The sequence below is a fragment of the Xenopus laevis genome, chromosome 4S (assembly GCF_017654675.1).
Source record: "Xenopus laevis strain J_2021 chromosome 4S, Xenopus_laevis_v10.1, whole genome shotgun sequence".
NCBI lineage: Eukaryota > Metazoa > Chordata > Amphibia > Anura > Pipidae > Xenopus > Xenopus laevis.
The window spans coordinates 118,021,978-118,044,228 of NC_054378.1; the positions used below are offsets into that span (position 1 = coordinate 118,021,978).

The 22,251-nt window shown below is 41.7% G+C and overlaps 1 protein-coding gene across 1 annotated transcript in view; it reads right to left on the minus strand.

The window, feature by feature from the left end:
* Positions 1-16,991: 16,991 nt before the first annotated feature.
* LOC108715046 (copine-9) overlaps positions 16,992-22,251 on the minus strand; it is a 216,969-nt gene continuing 211,709 nt past the window's right edge. The window contains exons 21-22 of the mRNA XM_041561758.1: positions 17,408-17,481; positions 16,992-17,311 (exon numbers count right to left, since the gene is read on the minus strand). Coding sequence (XP_041417692.1) covers positions 17,129-17,311; positions 17,408-17,481 — 257 coding nt within the window. The 3' untranslated portion in view covers positions 16,992-17,128. The remainder of the gene's footprint in view (positions 17,312-17,407; positions 17,482-22,251) is intronic.

Here is a 22,251-nt window from a genome sequence, read left to right on the forward strand (position 1 = left end):
TAAACTTGAAAATCGCAAAGCCTTTATTAAGAAATAACTTCCGCTCCTCTTCAGAAAAGGTGAGAGGGCGACGATCCATTGAGCGGCGCTGAATTTCTCCTCCCTTGCTATATCCCATATTGTACTGACAGCTTGTGAAATGAGGTCAAACTGCGCATCAGGGAGCGTTACATTGTACAGATCACCCGGCCTTCAATCGCACTGGAATCTGGCCTCGCAGCGATAAGCAGTGGCCTCTACCCCACATCCTGTGGCCAAGGCCCAACAGAGTGGCAGAAGTGAAGGCAGACGGCTTCAACCTACTATCAAAAGAGTGTTACTCCCTGACGGAGAGCGACGCCTGCTGCTGGGGGGATGACGGGGCAAGTGCTTGTCTGTGCTCAAGACCCTGCGGGACCGTCCCCGGCCGCTGCTCAATGACTTGGACGAGTCCGGAGCTCCGGTTTTGCAGTCAGTCAAGTTGCCTGGCTCACGTGGGCGGTGGTGGGGAGGGAGACGGGGGCATGCATGCATTGCTTGGTGATCTTTCTGCGCTCTAGGCGCCTCCGTTTTCTATGACCCTACGAGGCTGCAGCAGGTGATCGGAAGGTACTGAGCCCCCGGCTCCCACTATTCGGTTCCAAGCGCCACACAGTGTAGTATGGCCGGTGCGCCTAAACACAGGGGGAAGAGCGAGTAGCCTAGTGAAGTAGCTTGTCCCTGAAAACCAAAGGAGGTGTAATGGGAGGGTTCCAGGTCGTTACATATCGCTATCGTGCTGCATATTGAATCCGCAATGTCTATTATTAAGAATTAAAGTGATGGAATTGTCCAATTTCTTTGCCAAATTAAACGGTGCCAGAATTTAATCAGCGCAGAATTATACAGAACGATGGGACTTGGGTAAAGGAAAGCGCAGAGTTAGCGCAAACTGCCTAACTCCCTCCCGTTACAGCTCTTTTTTTTTTTTTTTTTACACTTTTACCATGTCCCAAACAAAGATCAATAGATATGTATATGGATATTATACGAGTGAAGCATGGAATATATTCTCTGGTGTTACCTACAGGAAGTAGGAAGTGATTATAACTAGGGATGCACCACATCCACTATTTGGGATTCGGCTGAATCCTACATGAAAGAATCGGGCCGAATACCGAACCGAATCCTAATTTGCGTATGCAAATTAGTGACCGGAAGGTAAAAAGTGGAAAAAACATTTTTTCCTTCCTTGTTTTGTGACAAAAAGTTACCTGATTTCCCTTCCAGCCCCTAATTTGCATATGCAAATTAGGATTCAGATTCAGTTCGGCCAGGCACAAGGATTCAGCCGAATCGAATCCTGCTGGAAAAGGCCTAATCCCGAACCGAATCCTGGATTCGTTGCATCCCTAATTATAACCAATCACAATACCCAGAATGACCATAGCAATCCATAAAGGAATGTACAGGTTCCAGGGATTGTGAGGAGTTGACTCGCCTTGCTTGTGAATTTATCATTGACAAAGAAGTTCACAATCTGATGCTCTTCCAGAGGAGGGCGTTTCATTTTGTAAAAATGTCCATAGGGATGTGGGCTTCACTTCATAGGGAATCTTCAATTAAATCATAGAAACATATATAATTATTTATAGAAAACTAAAATGTGGTAGCATTCTCCCAACTTCAGGGGCATATATAGGCCCAGTAACTAGTTAAGCACATATATTGGCATTTTTAGGTCAGACTGGGCTAGCAGGATACCTGGAGAAAACCTGATGGGCCCTACTGACCCAGACCTGCTCCCCACCTCACAGTATTGATGTTCTCCTTTACCTCCAGCTCCAACAAAAAAGAACAAGGCACGGGGGGAGGTTGTGACACTGACATGTTCAGGGGACGTGGGCCCACCCCCACCCGATCTTTCAGTTCCCCCTTAATTGTATAGTATGAATCAGTACAATACACTGTGTTCACTACTAAGAACTGTACTTTTGTAATGGTTTGTTCTACAATCTGACAAATTGCTTGCTGTGCAGATCAGACTTTTCCCCCTCTTGCCATTAAGAAGATATGTGAATATGTGATATGCGCAACCCGGACCCACTGACCGTAAAGAATCAGGAAGTGCTGTCATTGTAAACCGGAAGTGAAATCATCAGAAGTAGGCGTGATCAGAAAAAAGGAGAAAACAGGAAGTGCTGTCATTGTAAAAACAGTCTCTATACCTTCCCATCAGGTTATTTATCAAGGTCCGAATATCTGAACCTCGAATAAATCGTAGTTTTCAGAGCAAAAAAACCTACAAATTTTGCGATATTTATTAAAGTCCGAATCCCTGGCATCTAAAAGCTATCGAGGTCCTGTATAAGTCAATGGGGAAGGTCCCAGCGTCTGCGCTGATGTCCGTACCGATATCCGATGATTTTGGGGTTTCTGCGCAAAAAGCTGAGAAAAATCAGAAAAAACATAGTTTTTGCGGAAAACTACAATTCAGAGTTGCGGAAAACTACAGCTCCCAAGTTTGGCCGACCCTATTTTTTTGGGCTTTTTTCTTCATAAATAAGGTCCATTCGGGAATTCAGAGTTGCTCAGATTTCTAATTTCAAAATAGTGAGATAAATTCGGACCTTGATAAATAACCCCCTAAATCTCTATTTCTAATACTAATAAATCAACATGTCTCTCCTCTAACACCTGCCAGGAAGAGATTATAATATATCCTCGCCCTACCCACCAAGACCTATGCAAATTAGGACTTGGAAAGGGGGGGAAGAGAATCTGAATCCAGCTGAAAAAGGTAGAATTCTGGGCAAATCTCAAATTCAGTGCATCCCTCATTTATACTGTATATAGGCACCCGGGCACTTGAGTGTCTATATCAAAAAAAATAATTATTTTGAGAAAAATAAAGTCTCCTCCTCAGAAAGCCCATCATGGCTCCACCCCCTGCCAAAATCGTGGGCCACGGAAAGGTGGCAACCCTACTTGGGAGTAATTTAGGAGGAATTAGTCACAGAGTTGACAATCTTTAATGAAACCGTTCAGTGTAAAAAGGAAATTGAATAAATAGATCTGTGCACAATAAAAGGTTTCTTTAATATAATTACTTAGTCAAAAATATAATCTACAGTAAAGGCTGGACAGGACCGGATGTCTAACGTAATAGTCAGCTTCTTGCTTTTGAGCTCTCTTATTGGTTACCAGTCAATAACCAATCAGTGACTAGATGGTGCCACTTGGGACAGAACAGTTTTCTTATGAATCTGACCTGCTCACAAACTAACTGATCAGTTATGTCCCATTTGGTCCCCTTTCTATTTACCCAGTTACATATTTACACCATATTTACCGCCCCTAATTTGCATATGCAAATTCAGATTCGGTTTGGTTGGGCAGAAGGATTCGGCCGAATCCGAATCCTGCTGAAAAAGGCAGACTACTGGCTGAATCCCTAGTATATTATGGGATGGCTAATTCTAAGCAACTTTTAAATTGATCTTCATTATTTATTTATTTTTTATAGATTTTTTTATTTTTTAATTAATAAGATCTTCTTCCCAGTTTTCTAGTCCAGCAGAGAATTACATTTTGGACACTCATTTAAGGGACACTTTAAAGGGCTGGTTCCATTTTTTATAGATTTTTCTTGACGATTTGCCGCCTTCTGACTCATTCCAGTTTTCAAATGGGGCTCTAGTTTTCAAAAGGCTACTTATGTATTGTTATTGCTACTTTTTATTACTCAACTTTCTATTCAGACCCCTCTACTAATTATATTCCAGTCTCTTATTCAAATCAAAGCAGGATTGTTAGGGGAATTGTGACCTAGCAGCCAGAGTGCTGAAACTGGAGAGCTGCTGAATAAAAAAGCGAAATAACTCGAAAACACAAATAGTTAAAAATGACAACCAATTGCAAATTGGCTCAGAATATGTCTCACTACATCATACTAAAAGATAAAGTTAAACAACCCCTATAAAGTCCATGGTAAGAAGTATTCAGATATGGGAAGGGATAGGTAACAGGAAACAGCGTTTGGTCAAATAGATTAATAATATTGATGGGAAATGCTGATCATCATGTTTTTACATTTTGGGATATAAAGTTTTGTGTAATTTGATGCTAATATTGGTTTGACCAAGCAAACTTATTCTGTTATAATATACTTATAATACACAAAAGCCATGAATATCTTGTAAATGATATCCTTAAAAACGGTGAGTTCTGATGTCATCAGTGAGTTCTGATGTCATTTCTGTCACCTGACTCACTGAAACTTGTGTATTATAATAAATAAAGCACCCCTTGTTGCAAAATATGAGGATATTAGAAGTTATCGAACGCCTCACTCAAACCAAATAGACCGCTCTAAGCTCACCCTCCCATTGGCTGTTCCGTTTTCTCCTTGTCGGGTGCTCAGTCCGCAGCATCCTCACCGCTCAATATCACATCAAAGCCAAAAGGATGGACGGCACTCCGTTCAAGGAGATAGCAGTTTTATTGCAAGCTCTTACAAGGATCTTACGACCTACGCGTTTCAGGATTCATCCAAAAAGTCACAGACACGTTATATACAAAAAGTACATAGTGACCCCTGGTGGGTGCAACATGGTACTACAGTTAAAATCACTTTTTTTAATCCTCATAATAAAACCAACATCATAAAGCTGAAAACCTCATTTGTATATTAAAAAAACATGCTGTTAGTTAAAATGATCCCTGCAACTATGTGTGTGTATTCTTTTATTCTTGGTGTATGGTGTAAGGTTAGGTTCTGGAAGTCAATTGTAAAACATCAATAATTAAATATATAAAGATATGAATATATAAATAAATGTACATGTATTCAAGAAGGAGTAGAAGGGGAGTGGTTTTGTTCGCAAAATCAGATCAGTATAAATAGGATATATCATGTCTGGTATTCAGTCCCTTGGGTATTCTTGTCTCCAACTTTAAAATCCAGAATGTCTCTGTTACATTTAATGACCGCGCCTGGTCTCCACCCCTGAGGGGTTCCCTTACATGTTCTTTAACTGGCAGGTCATGTACTCCTTTTTTTGGAGCATAAGGCAAAATGCTTACCAATAGGGGACCCCTTATCCCTTTTATCAATGGCTCTTATATGCTCCCGTATCCTCTCTTTTAGACAGCGGGTAGAGCGACCTACGTATTATTTTTCACAGCATTTGCGTTCTAGCAGTTATACCACCCTCTTACTATTATTGTAAAAGCTGTGGTTCTGATACACCCTTCCTGTGACACTGGATTTAAAACTAGGCCCAGTAGAAATAACCTTGCAAGTGTAGTGGCTCCACATCTATCGCTCCCCTTCATGGATAGCCAAGTGTCCCTCTGACTGTTCTTCATTGAGGTGACTCAGGGCCGGAACTAGGGGTAGGCAGAGTAGTTACGTGCCTAGGGCTCAAAGGTGGAGGGGCGCCAGGCACGTACTTACTCCTACCCCTAGTCCGGTCCCTTCTCTGCCGACCGCCCATCTGTGTGAGTATGCGAACGCATGCGTCGATTCACCCATGCGCAGAAGTGTCTATGTGCTGAAGCGTCTTTTCGCGCATGCACAGAAGCGCGCAACTAGCTGGCACAGCAGCCAGGCAGGCTGCCTTGGGCGCCTGCCCGACTTGGCCCAGCTCTGAGGTGACTAAACTTGGTGCCAACATCTTACCCAGTGTAGGAGCTCTCTTTGAAACACATTACTTCTGACAGCCTGGCATCGTTATACACCACTGAGAGACGCTTTCTGATTACATTACAGATTCTTTCGTATTCCTCACTGAACTCCGTCATAAAGTAGATTTTGTCTCTTTCTCTATTCTTAAAAATCAATGAGGAGCAGGCACTCAATGAAGGCAAACTTCCACCAGGCAGTAGTTCAAAGTGAAGAACGTTTATTGTGTCCACGGCCTGACGCGTTTCGTGTTATAAACACTTAATCATAGGCCTGCCTATAATTAAGTGTTTATGACACGAAACGCGTCAGGCTGTGGACTATTGCCTGGTTGAAGTTTGCTTTCATCGAGTGCCTGCTCCTCATTGATTTTTCGGTTTGTCCACTCCCTGTGCTGAGGGCTTGGGGCGGTGCACTTGGGCCACTTCCCCTGTGTGGTGAGTAACCATTATACTGTTTGGAGACCCTAATATATCACAGATGTATTTTCTCTCTCTATTCTTACCCAACTCTTTATTGGTATTTGTATTGTTGGATATGTAGAACCTATCGTTGGTATGATGTTTACTTGCTTTCTCACAAGATTGCCTTGTCATATCTTTTGGATAGCCTCACCTTTGTGATCTATGTCCCAAAAGTCTTGATTGTTCTTTGAAGGTAATATCCTGGCTACAATTTCTCCTGTATCTAACAAATTGACTGTATGGTATCCCCCGTATAAAGTGTTTTGGATGGCAACTATTTGCTCTTAGAATAGTATTCCCCGCTGTGGGCTTCCTGTAAATATTAGAATCAATTCTACCACTGCGTGTATCACCTCTAAACGTGAGGTCCAAGAAATTAATCTCAGATTTGTTATATTCAAGCGTAAATTTAAATTATATCGATTAGTGTGAAAATCCTTTATCAATTCTTCTGGGCCACCCCAGATAAATAAGAGGTCGTCTATATAGCGACCGTACCAAATTATGTCTTCTCGAAAGGGGTTCTCACATCCATAGATGCGGGACACCTACCATCAACCCATGTAGAGGTTGGCATAGGTGGGATCGAATAACTCTCCCATAGCGGTCCCCCGTCTCTGGAGGTAGAACCCCCCATCAAAGTAAAAAAAGTTGTGCGTTAATAAGAATTCCAAAACCAAAAGTGTATAGTGAATTAGATCATCCGTGTGTGTGTGTAACTTTTAAAATAACTGTAATGGCTTGTATACCCAAGTCATGTGATATAGTTGTGTATAACGATTTGACATCCATAGACACCCATATATATATATATATATATATATATATATATATATATATATATATATATATATATATATATATATATATATATATGTTCGACCAATTCAAGGTGAACAACCTATCCAATAGGTGTCCTGAATCCCTAATATAGGAGTCCAACTGGGGAACTAAAGGCTTTAAACATGTATCCACACAAACCGAAAAGCCTTCATTGATGGACCCTATACTGGCCACTATTGGCCTTCCATCAGGAGACGTGAGTGATTTATGGATCTTCGGGAGGTGGTGGAAGATCAGGACCATCGGTTTATGTCTGACTAAATAGTCAGTGTCCCGAGGATCCACCACCCCAGGGATACCCGATAAGTAACTAGTCTCTCTATCAACTCCATATACTCACTTTGTGGAAGATGAAGGTATGTGTCTGGGTCGTTCAACTGTTTTCTAGCTTCTGACAGGTAATCTGCAGTATTTAGCACCAACACACACCCGCCTTTATCCGCGTGCCTAATCGTAATAGGTCTATTCTCTCTTAGTGTGTTGATGGCTAGCCTCTCCTCTTATAACATGTTTTCAGGAGCTCCTCTAGTTCTCAATGAGCATTAGGGATGGGCGAATTTGACCTGTTTTGTTTCGTCAAAAATTTGCTGCTGGCAAAATGACGCCGACACCCATTGAAGTCTATGGGCGTCAAAAAAACCTTGTAGTGCGGCAATTTTTTTTGGCGCACGACGCCATACAAGTCTATGGGCATGATTCCGCAGCGAAACAAGGTGCAACAAGGTACCAACCTATTGACGTCTAGTAATGTGTTAAACAAACTGAAATGATGTGTGGGTGCAAGCGATAAACCATGACTCAAAATACATTCCTGTGGCAAAGTCAGGGTGACTGAAGATATGTTCACCACATTTAGTAAGGCCTGTCCTGTTCATCCTTAGCCCATATCGTCTGTCTCCAGAACCTCCTCCCACCTCTTCTTGTCTTCTTTCTGTTTGGTTGTTCCACTCCTTCCTTTCCATTTTCTTGTGTTTTGGGAACAGATCCTGGCCTTGGTAGTTTTTTGCCTTTCTGGAATTGTCTACAGTGTCCAGATCATCCAGGTCGGCTTCGGTAGGGCTCCTCCTAGTGGTGTGTAAAGATGTCATCTCCAAGTCCTTTGTACAGTAGGAAGTCTCCTCTCCTGAATCACTGGAAACACTTGAGAAGGAAACGGACTTATTAAGGTTTTGACTTCTGAATTTGTTTTTATGTTTATGTTTAAGTATAGACTTGGGTTTATTCCAGATGTACACCATATCGTTCTCGTAGTCTCTCTATCCCTTTTTAGTTTACGGTTTTTTTTTGTAAATATGTCTTAATTTGGGTATCAAACCCTTCGAACTCAGGTGTCATGTCAATGAATCGTCATCAAATTAAGGAGTTGGGACTCCTTTATTTCCTCCCTTGTATTGAGAAGATCCTGCTTCTTATAATCAATAACAAGACCCTTTAGTTCTATGGGACACTTGGATAAGGTATTGTTCCATTTACTGGCAAAGTCCACGTCATCTTTAGAAAAAGTAGGGAATTTTTTAATCCTTAATCCTCTAGGTATCCACTCTGAGGAGATATATTTCTCCAAGTAAGAATGTCCCAACATAACAGTAGTTCATGTGCCATCAATTTTAAATAGTATTGGGACATCATCGGACATTTCCTCATCCATATCTCTTTGAACTTTTCCATCCTCAGGGTTTAATAAATTCAGAAAAATTCGTTATTTTTTAAAAGTCCGATTTTATAAAAAAAATCACGAATTTTTCGTAAATTATTAAACCCAGAGGATGGAAAAGTCTGAATCGGAAAATCCAGTATCGCAGACCTGTCGAGGTTGCATAGTCAATAGGAGAAGTCCCAATGATATTTTGTTGTGCGCTCGGTACTCCAAAAATGTGATTGTGTTCTTTGTAGGAAACTTGAAGCTATGTTGGGTCTGTCTGTCATAGGGAATGCAGTATCATGAGATAAAAAAAGATCCTACAAGTAAGGAACTGCCAAGAAGAGTGTCGCATTTTGGATGGTGCAACGTTCAGAACTCTTCTTGACAGTTCTTTTCTTGTAGGATCTTCTCTGTTTTTGCTTATACAGAGTCAGCACATTCATAAAGTTGGACTTATCTACCATTAAGGTGTTTTGTTAGGAGGTGCGGATACACACAAACGAATTTACATAGCAGCATACAGAGATGCCAACAGACTGTGTCTGGGCAGAGGGTTGGATTGGGCACCAGTGCAGGGGCGCAGATAAGAAAGCATTTAGTGGCAGAGCTGCAAGCGACTATTCGCATGATACAGAGGAAAGTGAACCCTCAATTTTTAAATAAATAATCTCAATAAATATCCTACTGCAGGGTAAAGATATCGACATTAAAAATAACATGTAAAATGAAAAGACAGACTCACGACACATTGTCCCCCTTTTTATTATACAGGCCGGGGGTCATTCTTTGCATTAAAGAGACATTGTTCCTTGGATTCAGTCTGAAACACAACAGATTCTTCCTGAGAATTCAAGAATATTCAGTTCTTCAAAGAACCTGAAAGGCAGATTCCCAGCATGCTCCTTGTGTTGTCTGCACAGATATAGAGACTCTAGACCTAGTAAAGTTACCCAAATAATACACATTTAGGGGGTTATTTACTAAGCTCCGAATACCCGAAATCCGAAAAATTCATGATTTTTTTAAATAAAATCGGACTTTATATAAATATATAAACAAGGCATCTCAAACCTGTCGAGGTTGCATAAAAGTCAATTGGAACAGTCCCATTGATTTTTGGTTGTGTCGGGGGTTTTGGGCAATTTCACAATGTTTTCGGAGCTTTCGGCTGAAAAGTCCAAAAAATTCGGAGATTTCGGGGAAAATTCACGAAAAAAAACTTGAAAATCTGAGCTTTTCCCGTAAGCAAATTTTCGGGAAAATGTAATAACAAATAAGTGTTAAAAAGATCGGAGTTTGTAGCAGCCAATATTTGGACCTTGATAAATAACCCCCCTAAAATTGCTGAATGTGCACCTCTGTAATTTATATTACTTATTTCTATATTTCAGGATTTGATTGGCCAGAGCTAGAATTTTAGCTCGGGGGATGCTGGAGGCAAAGGGGGTTGTGTAACCTTCCTGTAAATTGTCGTACAGAAAAGTACCAGTCCCCCAGATTTAAAGGTTATTTTATTTTATCTTAAAGGGGTTCAGTAACGTAACTAGAGGGGGGCTGGCCCTGCTGCGGGATGCACAGCCGGGCCCCCCTCCGTATGCTATTTTCGGCCCACATTTCAGTGTTGCGCAAGCTGCCGGGGGGCCCTGAGTGGGCATCTCTGGAATATTAGCAACTATTGTATCAATTCTACGGCTGCCTTTAATGAAACTCAGGGATTCTGCTCAGCAGGGACAAAGATAAGAAATATATCAACTAAATGTATTAATTTAGAACAGTTTACAGGGTTGGCGACCCCCCCCCCTCCCAGGGCTGCTTCAGAAGGTGAAAAATTACACTTCAATATTAGGAAAACGGTCACACAGAGAAAATAGAAAGTCATTGGAAAAAGTCGTTATTTCTGATCATCTATCTGAAAAGAACTAGTTTGAAGGTGAACCACCCCTTTAAGTCTCTTTGCATAGATGAAGAAATACGTTTTAGATATAGTAACATGGGCTTTAGAGAAAATATTTCTAAGGCTTTGGACTCCTTATTTTCAAATTCTGGAGTTTGAGGATAGAGTCTTTATTGAGAAGGTTATGTATAATTCCGACGAAGACTCTTCTTCCAAGATTGATTGAAGATCATAACCTTGTCCATTAATTTGGTAAATATTTTGTTTATTTGGTTGGTAGAGAGGAAGAATTATTTTATATAACTATATTTTTTTATTTTATTTCTCTTGATGTTTTATTTGTAATGAATTGTTATGTAATAATTCTTTTCTTCTTACTATATAAATTGACAAAAGCGATGATGAACTTTAGCTCGCTGGTTTTGCTCTTATTATCTATGCAAAATACCAATAAATATAATTGGAAAAGAAAAGTACCAGTCTCTTATTTTTATTTCTCTTTTCTTACATCAATGATACATTACTTTATAAAGTTCCATGTTTCCACTGTATTGGTGTGTTAGTATTTCAATCAATAAACACTAGTCTATCCTACCACAGAGGTTACCCAGGTTTCTCTGGCAGCCCAAGTAATCTCTCTTTGACCATGAAAGGTTCTTGCCAGGGTTGGACTTTGAAGTCCAGGGCCAACTGTGCCTACAACAACTACGGCCCTCCTTGCAAACTCAGAAGTCCTCCTCCTGATGTCTGGTCTCCCTGTGCACAGCCTACCCCGTATCTTAGACCTCCCTCCACTCAGTTATTAGTGGGCCTCTTGCTTCTAACCATTTGGCCAATTTCATTGTCATTCCCTGTTTCTTTATGAGAAAAAAGAGACTTAATATTGGAAGAACAGAGTATAGTAAGTTTATATAAAAGACTAGGAGAATCAAGAGGTTGAGTGAGGAGAGGAGGAATAATAGTTTGCAAAGTGGGCCCACGGTCTAAGGTTTTCTGGTGGACCCATGGCTTCCCAGTCTGATACTGTCTCCACTGTAACTATGTGGGTGTTATTGTAGAAGAGGTAAGTGTGGGAGTGGGTCTAGGTTGATGAGACCTATGAAGGCCGGACCCACTAGGTTTTTTTCTTGGTGTCCCCCAGCCCAGTCCAATCCTGATTCTTGCCAGTGTCCTAAGTTCAAATTCCAAGACACAAGTCTCCAGAGGAGCACCACACTCTTAATAAAGGCTCAACATTACACTGAGAAAAGTAAGTACGTGTTGGGCAGCCAATAAACTGTACATGGTGTAAAAGCATTTTTTTCAGGGCAGCAAGAGTCTCTGTTTGGCTGGGACAGTGTGTATCCACCACCATCTCTTGTAGGTAGGATTGCTGCCTTTTCTAGAAAAAAAAATACTGGTCTTCCTATAATTTTATTTTGTCCCTATTAATAACATTGCCATTGAGCATTGTTTTTACTAGCCACGCAGGTAAAATACTTGACCAGATGGCAGATGGAGTCCATCAACTGTCATTCTTGGTAACCAAGGAGGGCACCACTCTTTAAATACAAAAAAAACTGGAACTTAGTCCTTAGCCTGACAGATACAAAATATATAAAGTAAGCACATGGCAATCAATGTAGAAAAAAAAATTACAGTAATGATTGTAATTCTGAAATTCTTCCATTAAGTGGCAGTCTATCCAAAGGCACCTCCTTCAGTTTAACGTGCTCTGTACCGTATAAGACAAAATTCACATTTCCGTGAATTTCTTTAGGGCTTTGCTTTTGTAACAAAAAAGATCCAATTAGCCGGGCACTGAGATTATTTTAAAGTAGAAACTTCAGCAGAGCCACATCATTCCCAAAATCTGCTTCTCCTTTTCACCATTGTACCATGTTCTATTCGTGCATGGATGTAGTTCGGGGGCTTCTGGACCCCAGTGCTAAAGATTAATCCTGGGACTTTTCCTTCCCTTTTATGTGTTTCATTATTTTTATTCCCCATCCACAACCTTCAATCCCTCTTTTTCGGATTCTTTGGCTATTTACACAGCAGTTGCTCTTTTATGGTTAGAGAGTTATTTAATCTCTTATAAATTCTTATTATCCCTGAACTCACTGTGCTCAGAGCGCCCTGCATCCATGGTTATTAGATGGACATTTGATGGACTCCAAGTGCCCTATCAAGAATGGAGCAGGGGACTTATGATTCTATAAGTACAATATATACTGTATCTATATATATTTCACCCTATTTACACCAATGACAAATAAATGGGAGATCCATTTAAACGGAAATTCCATGGCGGAACACCCATGTGTCCGTAATCCTGTTACCTTTCATTCATATCACAGATCATTCTCCCAACACAAGCTCTTGAGATCTGATGACCAGGTTCCTTTTGTCAGACCACTACGCTGTGTTGCTGGACCTGCTCCTTTCTAGGGGATTATAACACAGTAGGAGCATTAGTGAAGCTCAGAAGAAAGGTGGTGGTCATCCAATCTGAGAGACAAGAATGTAAGACCTTTGTAGTAGACATACAAATACACGAGAATGTATAGTCAGATTAATATTTCCTTTAGGAAGGTACAAAATGAGAAGAATGAGTGATCCACCTAATGAACATCCACAGTGACCTCTGATTAGTTGCTGGTGTTGTCTTTGTGCATCAGGGATGATGACCAGTGCCAAGCAAAATCACCAGAAACTGCAAACTCCATAAGCTGAACTTTGGAGGTAATAGGTTCATGACTCCATTGCTCATGACATCCTTGGCCAGCAGAACTGACCTCAAATGGTGTTTTGATACTACATGCTGGTCATCTGTTTGCGAGCACCGTTCGACTGTTGCACTTTGGATTTATCACCTTGCTATGGGCTAAGGGCTGCAGCACATGGGGCATCAGAGGTGTCTGGTGAGTCAGAAGAACATCTTCTAAACTACAGTTTGGACTTGATTTCAGCCCATCCAACTGAAGAAGCCTTGTTGTGCTCTACTTGGCAATTGGTCCAGGGTCACTATATTCTCTCTGTATTAGCTCCAGAACTGGTCACGTACACTAAATAGAGAAATTTGAGACTCTCGTCCAGTGTCCAGGATGACTGTACAGGTAAATATACAGTTGTTGTAAAAAGGTGGCTCCAAAAAAACCATCAGAGATGATATTCTCAGCTATACACTAACGGTCTACTCTGCATCATGACTGAATCGTAAGAGCTTGGGATTTCTTGGAAACCTTCCTTTGTTCCTTCTGATAGATGTCACATATTAAATGTACTGTTCAGCTGCAAACATGGCTTTTCTTTCCATCTATCACCCACCTTAACGACAAAAAGGACATTATAACTGCAATATAAAGGACAATATAGCTGCAACCGAACCTTCATCTTCTCTTATCTACTGGAAATATTCCCTTGGACCTCCTACAACCCATCTCTGCTCTGTTTAAATGGGAAACTTGGGGTTTGCACTTGCAAATGTAACATGTGTTTGTCCCCTTAGGGTCATGCGCTTAAACTGATGATGTACCACCATACATTTTTAAAACAAGATGCTCCCCACGAGTCAACCTTTCAAAGTCTTTGTTCTTCCAGCTGAGTTCAACTTACAGTGTGTTTATAAAGGTAAGGTTAAATAACATTAACAAGTGCAGCCAGAACACGTTTCTAACATATTTATTTCATTTACTTTGATAAAACTTATTTCAGTAGAAGTTTCCTGCTTAGACATCAAAATGATTCTTCCTACCTTGTTCATTTACTTATTTAATGCTAGCGACAGAATGAAGGGAGATCCACCTGTCAAGTTTACAATGAAGGAACACCCTCACATTAACAGCAATGGAAAGAAGAACATATGGTTGATCGTCCAATGGGAAACTCATTTTATTGCTTTTAATTCTTTATATAATTAATTTTAATGCTACCGATCTTTCCAGCCAAATCCATCATGGAACTGTTCTTGGTCAGATAGGAGATATATTTCAATCACTCCAAAGCAGAGGCCATAGCTACCCACCTGTCAGAGTGGATGGGTCCCTGGTTGATAGAGCACTTTCAATGTTTGGAATGGCCCTATCCAATTCCGTCCAATTGTTTTTATGTGCCCACCACTCACAGCACAGGAAACATTTACTAAGCTGAGTGTTCCTTAGTATTTTGGGGTAGGAATAGTCATTTCCATTGAGCATGCTGGGTAATTCCCATGGGATTTTGTGCAGGAGACCTGCATTTCAGTACATGGCTACATCATATCGCTCATGGGAAATTCATGGGACAAAGCAGAAAACGCTGCGGTGGATTATCAGTACACTATTTATAAGGCACCAGGCCAGTGTACATAGGGCAGCAATGAACAAACATTACCTGGTTATTACCAGCTTCTTCAGGGAAGGAGGTTCTGTAGATCAGGGCAAGGGACTACTGAGCACAGCTTTTAGTTTTTGCCCATAAACAAATCCTTGAACCATAGGCATGCAGCAGCAGCACTGAATGAAATAACAATGAGCCTTATGTACAGGGAGATGCCATCACCGGACAACTGGCGTAACTTCGCTAGTGTTACTTCGCACCCTTACGCCTGGCGAATTTGTGCAACAGACGTAACTATGCAAATTCACTAACACGCGCATTTTTCGGAACGCTACCTTTTACGCTAGACTTCCTTCGCCACCTCAGACCAGGCGAAGCGCAATAGAGTAGATAGGGATTGCTTCAAAAAAAGTTAAAAATTTTTCTAAGTCCCAAAAAACACTGGTGTTTTTTCTTTATTATGGGTGACAGGCTGAAAATGATCGAAAAAATTTTGGGGGCTCCCCTCCTTCCCCCCTACATTTCCTAACTCATGGCAACTTAACTATACAGTGGGCACATGTGTAGGGCAAAAAAAAAATGTTATTTGCTGTTTTGAAGGTTTCCCAGGCTTGTGTAGTTCTGCTACGAATACTTCCATTGGAAATTGAATTTGGCGCCGTATGCAAATTAACCATCGCTAGCGTAACTTCGCTTTGCTTGGCGAAGTAACGCTAGCGCAACTTTGCAACCTTACACTTCCCCTGAGCGCAACTTCGAACTTTAGTGAATTTGCGGAGCGGCGCAACTACGATTCTTAGTGAATGTCCCACTCTGTGTCTGCAGAACTATTCCTCTACATTTAGCACAGTTTTCTGAACTTGGCTGCTGTATTTACTCTTTCTGGCTCCCACCATGGCCCGAGTCCCTATAGAGCCACTCATGCAGGTTAATAAAACTCCATTTTCTCCCATTGCCCCCATGGGGGGTGCAATGCAAGTAGTTCAAGTACCCTGTGCAACAGTGTGTGTGCTCTATGTTTTGGATGTAAAGAAGGAGGGCTTTAAAGATAAGTGTGGGGATCCTCAGGCAGAACTGGCATGATACTGCTAACCATGCTGTACAAAGTTATCTTAGGGTATTATGTGCCCTTTAATTATTTCACAACTGAATAATTAAGTACTATATGCAGCCTATGCTATTACATATAATTCTGCTGCCACCCTAATAATGGTGATTCCCTCATGGCAAGCTAGGTGGGAAACCTAGCGAATTGTTCCTGCTAAGGCAACTGCCATTTATAGCCACAGACAACTGCTGCGGTCACAGAAAAAATGGTCTTTATCCAGGTTCAACATTGGTGGCTACTCTCAAGGGTATAGGTCCACGGGCAGTCTATCAAGTTTATGCATGGAAACACGCGTGTTACTCTGTAAGTGTTATGTGATGTCTAAATGCCTAGGTGACCCTGTAGGTTTCTTAACTGACTAATGTGCACTGAATGCACAATGGTGTATGAGTTGTGTTCCTATGAATTTCATATAGAGCATGGAAGCATGCATCAAGTTAGAGGCTTTGGTGGCAAGGTTTGGACTTCAAAATGCATATCAAACTCAACTGCTTGACGTGCATCTCTGTAGATCCCAGTGCAAGCTTAGATGCATGCCCAACAAATCCCAATTGAGCTTGCAGCTCTTGCACTAAATGAATGCCATGCAAGGACATACAGTTTGGCAATGGTCAACCGTATTATACTAGAAGCCATGTTAGTTCTGAAGCAGCCTTTCCTGCTCTCCTCCTGGACTGGCTGACACCACACGCAAGTGAAGGTTTCAATGCTACAGCCATGGGATAAACTGGCATTCCGTGTTTCTATCTGTCGGGTCAGGGTGTTGCTCATTAGAGGAGCACGGCAGAGAGTAAAGGGTTTATTGTAGATATTTGGAGACAGAAGAGGACTACATTATACAATTCCTCAGTAACACAAAATGTACAATATTTGTATTTGTATATTATTGAAAAAAAGTTCTTAAATACTGTACAAGATTTCCAGGTACGCACTGAGTACATTCCAAGTGCAATGGTTATGCTCTTCGCTATGTGCTTCATTGGACCTTCTGGAGGTGGCACCCACCACTTATAACCCCACGTCTGGATAGATCAGTGGGTGGAGGTCACCTAATCACTCTTCATTGCCCTTGGAAGATGGGGATTGAGCGAGTTTATTTGCAGTTTTTTCCCTGTACTAAGTAGATGCCAGACCTAGCAAAGGGGTTATAGGCAAAGCTTTTACCCTGTACTTAAAAGTACTGGAGGGGGGGGGTATCCCCATCCTGTGCAAAAATACACTTTGTAGCTCGTGCTCAGATGTGCATAGGGAGGTTCTGCACTGGGCCAGACTGAGAAAGAGGACGAGGTTTGATATCGCGGGATTTCATGTAGGAGAGGAATTGCTCTGGGATTTCGGCTAGGACGTCCTTGGCCAGTCGAGCCATGCTGAGGACTTGGTTGCCAGAACGATCTACATAATCACGGAATGGCACAAACTGCAACAAAAGAACAACTGGTATGGTGAGAAAGGAGAACCAGGATCAGCCTGCCATGACAATATCCCAGAATGTACAGAATGTTTGGCGTCATACCTGCACAATGTCTCGTTCTGCATAACGTCCCCGGGATGAGACACGCACCTCGTCTCCATCCAACTCTTCCATTGCTGTGAAGGGAAACAAGGGGCTGAAGTTACATCAAGGAAAGATCTTATAGACACAGACCCCCAGTGTTTAATTCAGGCACATCTGGGCCGCACACAAGTCCTAAACTGGCCGTAAGCAACTCTTTCCTTTTGGAGGGGTTGAACTTGATGCACTTTGATCTTTTTTTTTAACTAAGCTGTATTATGTAACTATGTTCATTAGATAAACTGGAATCATTTTGTGATACTGTTTAGGGAAACTGATGAGTGCATAGTCTTTTCTCCTAATATTATATTCCTCCTTCCTTTCAATGCATAGTGAAAGAAAACAAAAAAAACTTGCTTTAAATGATTTATATGTCATTATATCGGAGCTTCATAGATGAACTGACCAGCTTTAGATGGAAATATTTGTAGCTCTGTGACAAATGGTGGGTCATCTGCTCACATGTAGGGACATGAGTCTCATTATCTCATTATCCAGTAACACATAGCAGAACTGTCCCACTCTTGCCTGGAAGTAGTGATTCAGAGACAGCTGGAGGGCCACTATCTGATATGTGCTGCTGGGTAATTACATGTGCTTCTGTTGATACAGAACTGCATGCATCATTGGCTGGAGGTCCACTGTCTGAGCAGGTTCAGCATGTGAGTGGTGGCCAGGGTCAAACTGGGGGGACATGGGCTCATCAGGGCTTCTCAGGCCCAGATTTGTGGAAAGGCCACCAAGGCCTGGGCCTAGGGCAGCAAGATTTTAGGGGGCGGCACACCCACATTTGTTCGGAAGCTCTGGGGCTGATCATGAGATACAATAGGGTTTTCAATTTCTCTTGCGCCAATCCCCAGTGCTCCCGGCCTGATGATGAAAATTTGTGCATGTGCACAAATAAAGGGGACGAGAAAGGGGCAACAAACAGCAGTGGGCCTAGGGGCACCTGCTATGTAAATCCGGTCCTGGGGCTGCTGTCTTAGGGTCCCCCTAAGTTAGTTTACCCCCCCCGCTCTGTGCATGCATGTACTGTGTTATTGCGGCGTCCGGCCCAGAGAAGAGAAGGTGAAGGCAGAAAGAGGATTTCAACAGGGAGTGGGTCTGGGCCCACCGGGTTTTTTCCCGTTGTCCCGCCAGCCCAGTCTAATCCTGGTGGGGGCCCTCTAAATAAGTTTTTTGTGGGGGAGAAACTGGGTCCAAAATGTATTCTAAATACTTCCTTAAAGAATCAAGCTATGTGCCCCCTTTAAAATTTGGAGTCCCTTAAAACCAGAAGTGACATCACTAGTGGGACTGGGCAGAACCTGGTAGTGATGTTATTGACAGGCATGATCATCAGGGGGTTGGCTATCCACCACCATGCAGTCAAGTCATCAAGGCTTTTCTGCCGGAATCTTGACTGTTTGTAGGTAGTGGACATGGGGCAGGACTATAACCTGTGGCAATTAGTTTGGGCCTAAATATAGTATTTAGGCCCAATAAACCAAGACTGTATATCACAAGGACCCTCTCTCACAAAGTATAAAGCTATATTATTTCTCCAGTAGATTGGCATTATTTGTGATGGTTTTGTAAAGGCCGTGTAAGAGTTACAGACTAAGCCAGTGTTATCTTCCCAACAAGATATAATATGGTACAAGTGGGGTGATTTGATTTAACAGCTTTAATAGGATTTCAAGTTTCTTTATTTTGCTGTTTGAAAATAAACCTCCAATAAATCCCTACAGACCCCCCTATAGAATTCAGCCGAGTTCTCCTGTTCACAAGGACAAGAATGTATTTCTGATGCAGGGATTGTGCTATTAATGAATCTACAGGGAAGCAGTAAAATCTTCAGGTCTTTTGCTTTTCCTAATATTATTGACTGTCTGCTATTGCCATGCCGACTGCACGGCGTATTGCTTTTTCTGTTGCATTGGGTTATTATGGTTTCAGAGGCAGCCGGTTCCCTCCCAAATGAATCCACTAAAAGGATTTCCCCTTGAAAACAATTAGGTTCATCTTGACACATGAATGATCCCGAGGACGTGAGCCCAGAGGCTCCAAAAGCCCTTGGAACTGTAAAAATAGCAGCAGCGCCTACACGCCATAATCACATATAAAAACACAATTTACTCTTAAAGGCAAAGATCCATATCTGAGACCAATGTTGTGCATTTGGCTATTAATATTTACACCAGCCTTCTCCCAGGGAAAAAAACATTGAGGTGTTGGGGTTAAAATAAACAATTATGTGCCTCCCTTACCTGTCCCACCTTAGTAGGACAGTTTTTGAAGAATCTGGTAGGACTGTGCATTTCTAAAAATAACGTGCCCAGTCCATCCGGCTTCTAAGAGAAGAATTTTAAAGGGCATGTAAAGCCAAAAAAATAAAATCCAATTTTTACTTTTTTTAATGAAAAAGAAACCTATCTCCAATATACTTTAATTACAAAATGTGTACTGTTTTTATAAGAAACCTGACTGTATGCAGTGAAATTCTCCCTTCAATTACTGCTGTGGATAGGAATTCTCAGATGGTCCCTAACTGCTGAGCAGGGAAACAATCCTACTTATGAACAGCAGGGGGAGCTCCCGCCTTACTTCCCAGCCATGCAGAAGTTGAGCAGCTTTGTTTGTTTCCCTGTAGAGCAGTCGGCGACTGTGTAGAGATTTGTATTGGATTTTATTTTTGCCTTTACATCCCCTTTACTGTATCCAACTTCAGCTGCAGGGACAAAGATCATGGAGCCAGATTTAAACAGATAAACTGGGATTCTTTTTGGAGGATTATTTTGCTGCAGCCACTGGTTCTGCAGAGTTGGAGACAGTTTGTATTAAACAATACAAAAACGATATAATCCACATTAGATTACATGACAACACAGGACCCAGTGCAGTCTGTATATTCTGATTATTAATAAGTCTTGTTGTATCGGCTTCTGGCAGATATTATTTGACTTGTGCTGTTTTGATAATTTATGACAATCCCTAAGCAGCCCAGACCACACTGAGCATGTGCACAGTCTTGGTCTTGCAAAGATGTTTAACAAAGTTACAAGATGGTGACCCCCTGTGGCCAACTTTGAAAGCATAAATCATTGTTTATTAGGCTTTTGGTGCAGTAAGTTCATGTTTATGTTTAGTATAAAAATACATAATTTCTAGGCTTAGTTTATTTTAGACTTTACTTCCCCTTTAATACTGTGCGTAAGGTCGAGGCTGCAGGGCAACTGGGCGGGGGAGGGTGGGGGAAATGTGTCCCAGGAAGTGTCTACTACTATTGAAGGACCAGTAATATAATGTTTTTTTCTGGAAAAAAAACCACAAAGACAAAATAGATCCATCGTGTGGTGCTCGATTTCTCCTCCCTGCCTTCCTTATATGTGATAGCCAGGGAGGAGAAATCGAGCGCCGCATGATGGATCGTCACCTTTTCTGAAGAGGAGCACAAGCGGAGTTTCGGTAAGTTATTTCTTAATAAAGACTTAGCAATTTAAAAGTTTAATTTGTCTTTGTGGTTTTTTTTTTCATTCTATACTAACGAATTTAAAAAAAATGGCTCCTTTATCACCACCTAAACCATGGCCTGGTGCCTAGGGATTATCTTTGATTCTGCTCTTTCCTTCATACCTGCAGCTCAATACCATATCCCTTTCACCTATGGAGCATTTCTATAATACAACCATTAACCACACAAGATGCCACCAAGATTCTAAATCACTGTCCTACCATGTCACGTATTGACTATTATAAAGCACTACTGACTGTCTGGCCCCTCTACAGACTGTTACTGCCCCAGTCCTAAAGCGTGTGCCAGGCTCCTACACCTCACTTACCCCTATTTATGCACCAATCTCTACACTGACTCCACCATTCAGGATAACATTTGTACTACTTCCCTTGACAGCAGCCCACAACTTTGCCCTATCCTTCTCTGGAATTCCCTTCACACTACAACAGTCTTTACATGATTTCTCAACTAGAGTTGCCACCTTTTCAGAGGGTATAAACCAGCAAAGTGATGTCACAAGGGCAGGGAAACGACTTGAAGAGGATGGGAAAGCCAAAACTAAAACCAAACCCGACCCTAACCCACAAAACCTTAACCTGCAAAATATGGACATTGTAGGACAGCACCAACTTCTACCTGAGTCTGAGGCTGTACTCTACTTCTACGTGTGCCTCTGGTTCCAAGACAGGGAATCTTCAGGAGCAGTGGAGGAGTGTACTTCCCCAGTCTGACCTACACCCAACCCTAACCCACAATGGGTGCCCAAATTTCAACCCGAACCCGCACATCGATAGGAAGAATGATAGTAATAGTAGTGACATCAAGGAAAGGGCAATGACATTTGGTAATGATGTCAAGGGGTGGGGTAATGATGTAAAGGCATGGGTACTGAGTAGATCAATGTCCACAGCATTTTGTCCTGGTTTCAGTTAAGTCCAGTCATATGGCAACTGTATTATGAACAATTTTTTTTAGCGAAACCTCCCTCAGCACTACGTGAGCACCTACATGTTGCACCATAGTCTTGCGGTTGCACAATAAGTGCAATACTCACTGCTCTGCCTTCCCCCAGTGCAACATACTATTGACTTCAATGGCATTTTTCTGTCACTGGGTGTGAATGGCGGATTTTGGTCAAATGTGCACTTTGCACCGAAAATATTCCCTGTGCATCAACTGATACAAATCACAAGTATTAAACATCAATCTATTACAGCTTGTGTAAAGAATGCCAGCAAATGGCTTAATTATAACAGGGGTTACCTATGTGATATGATGGTTGACAGTAATGTAACTGGAGGGGGGCGGG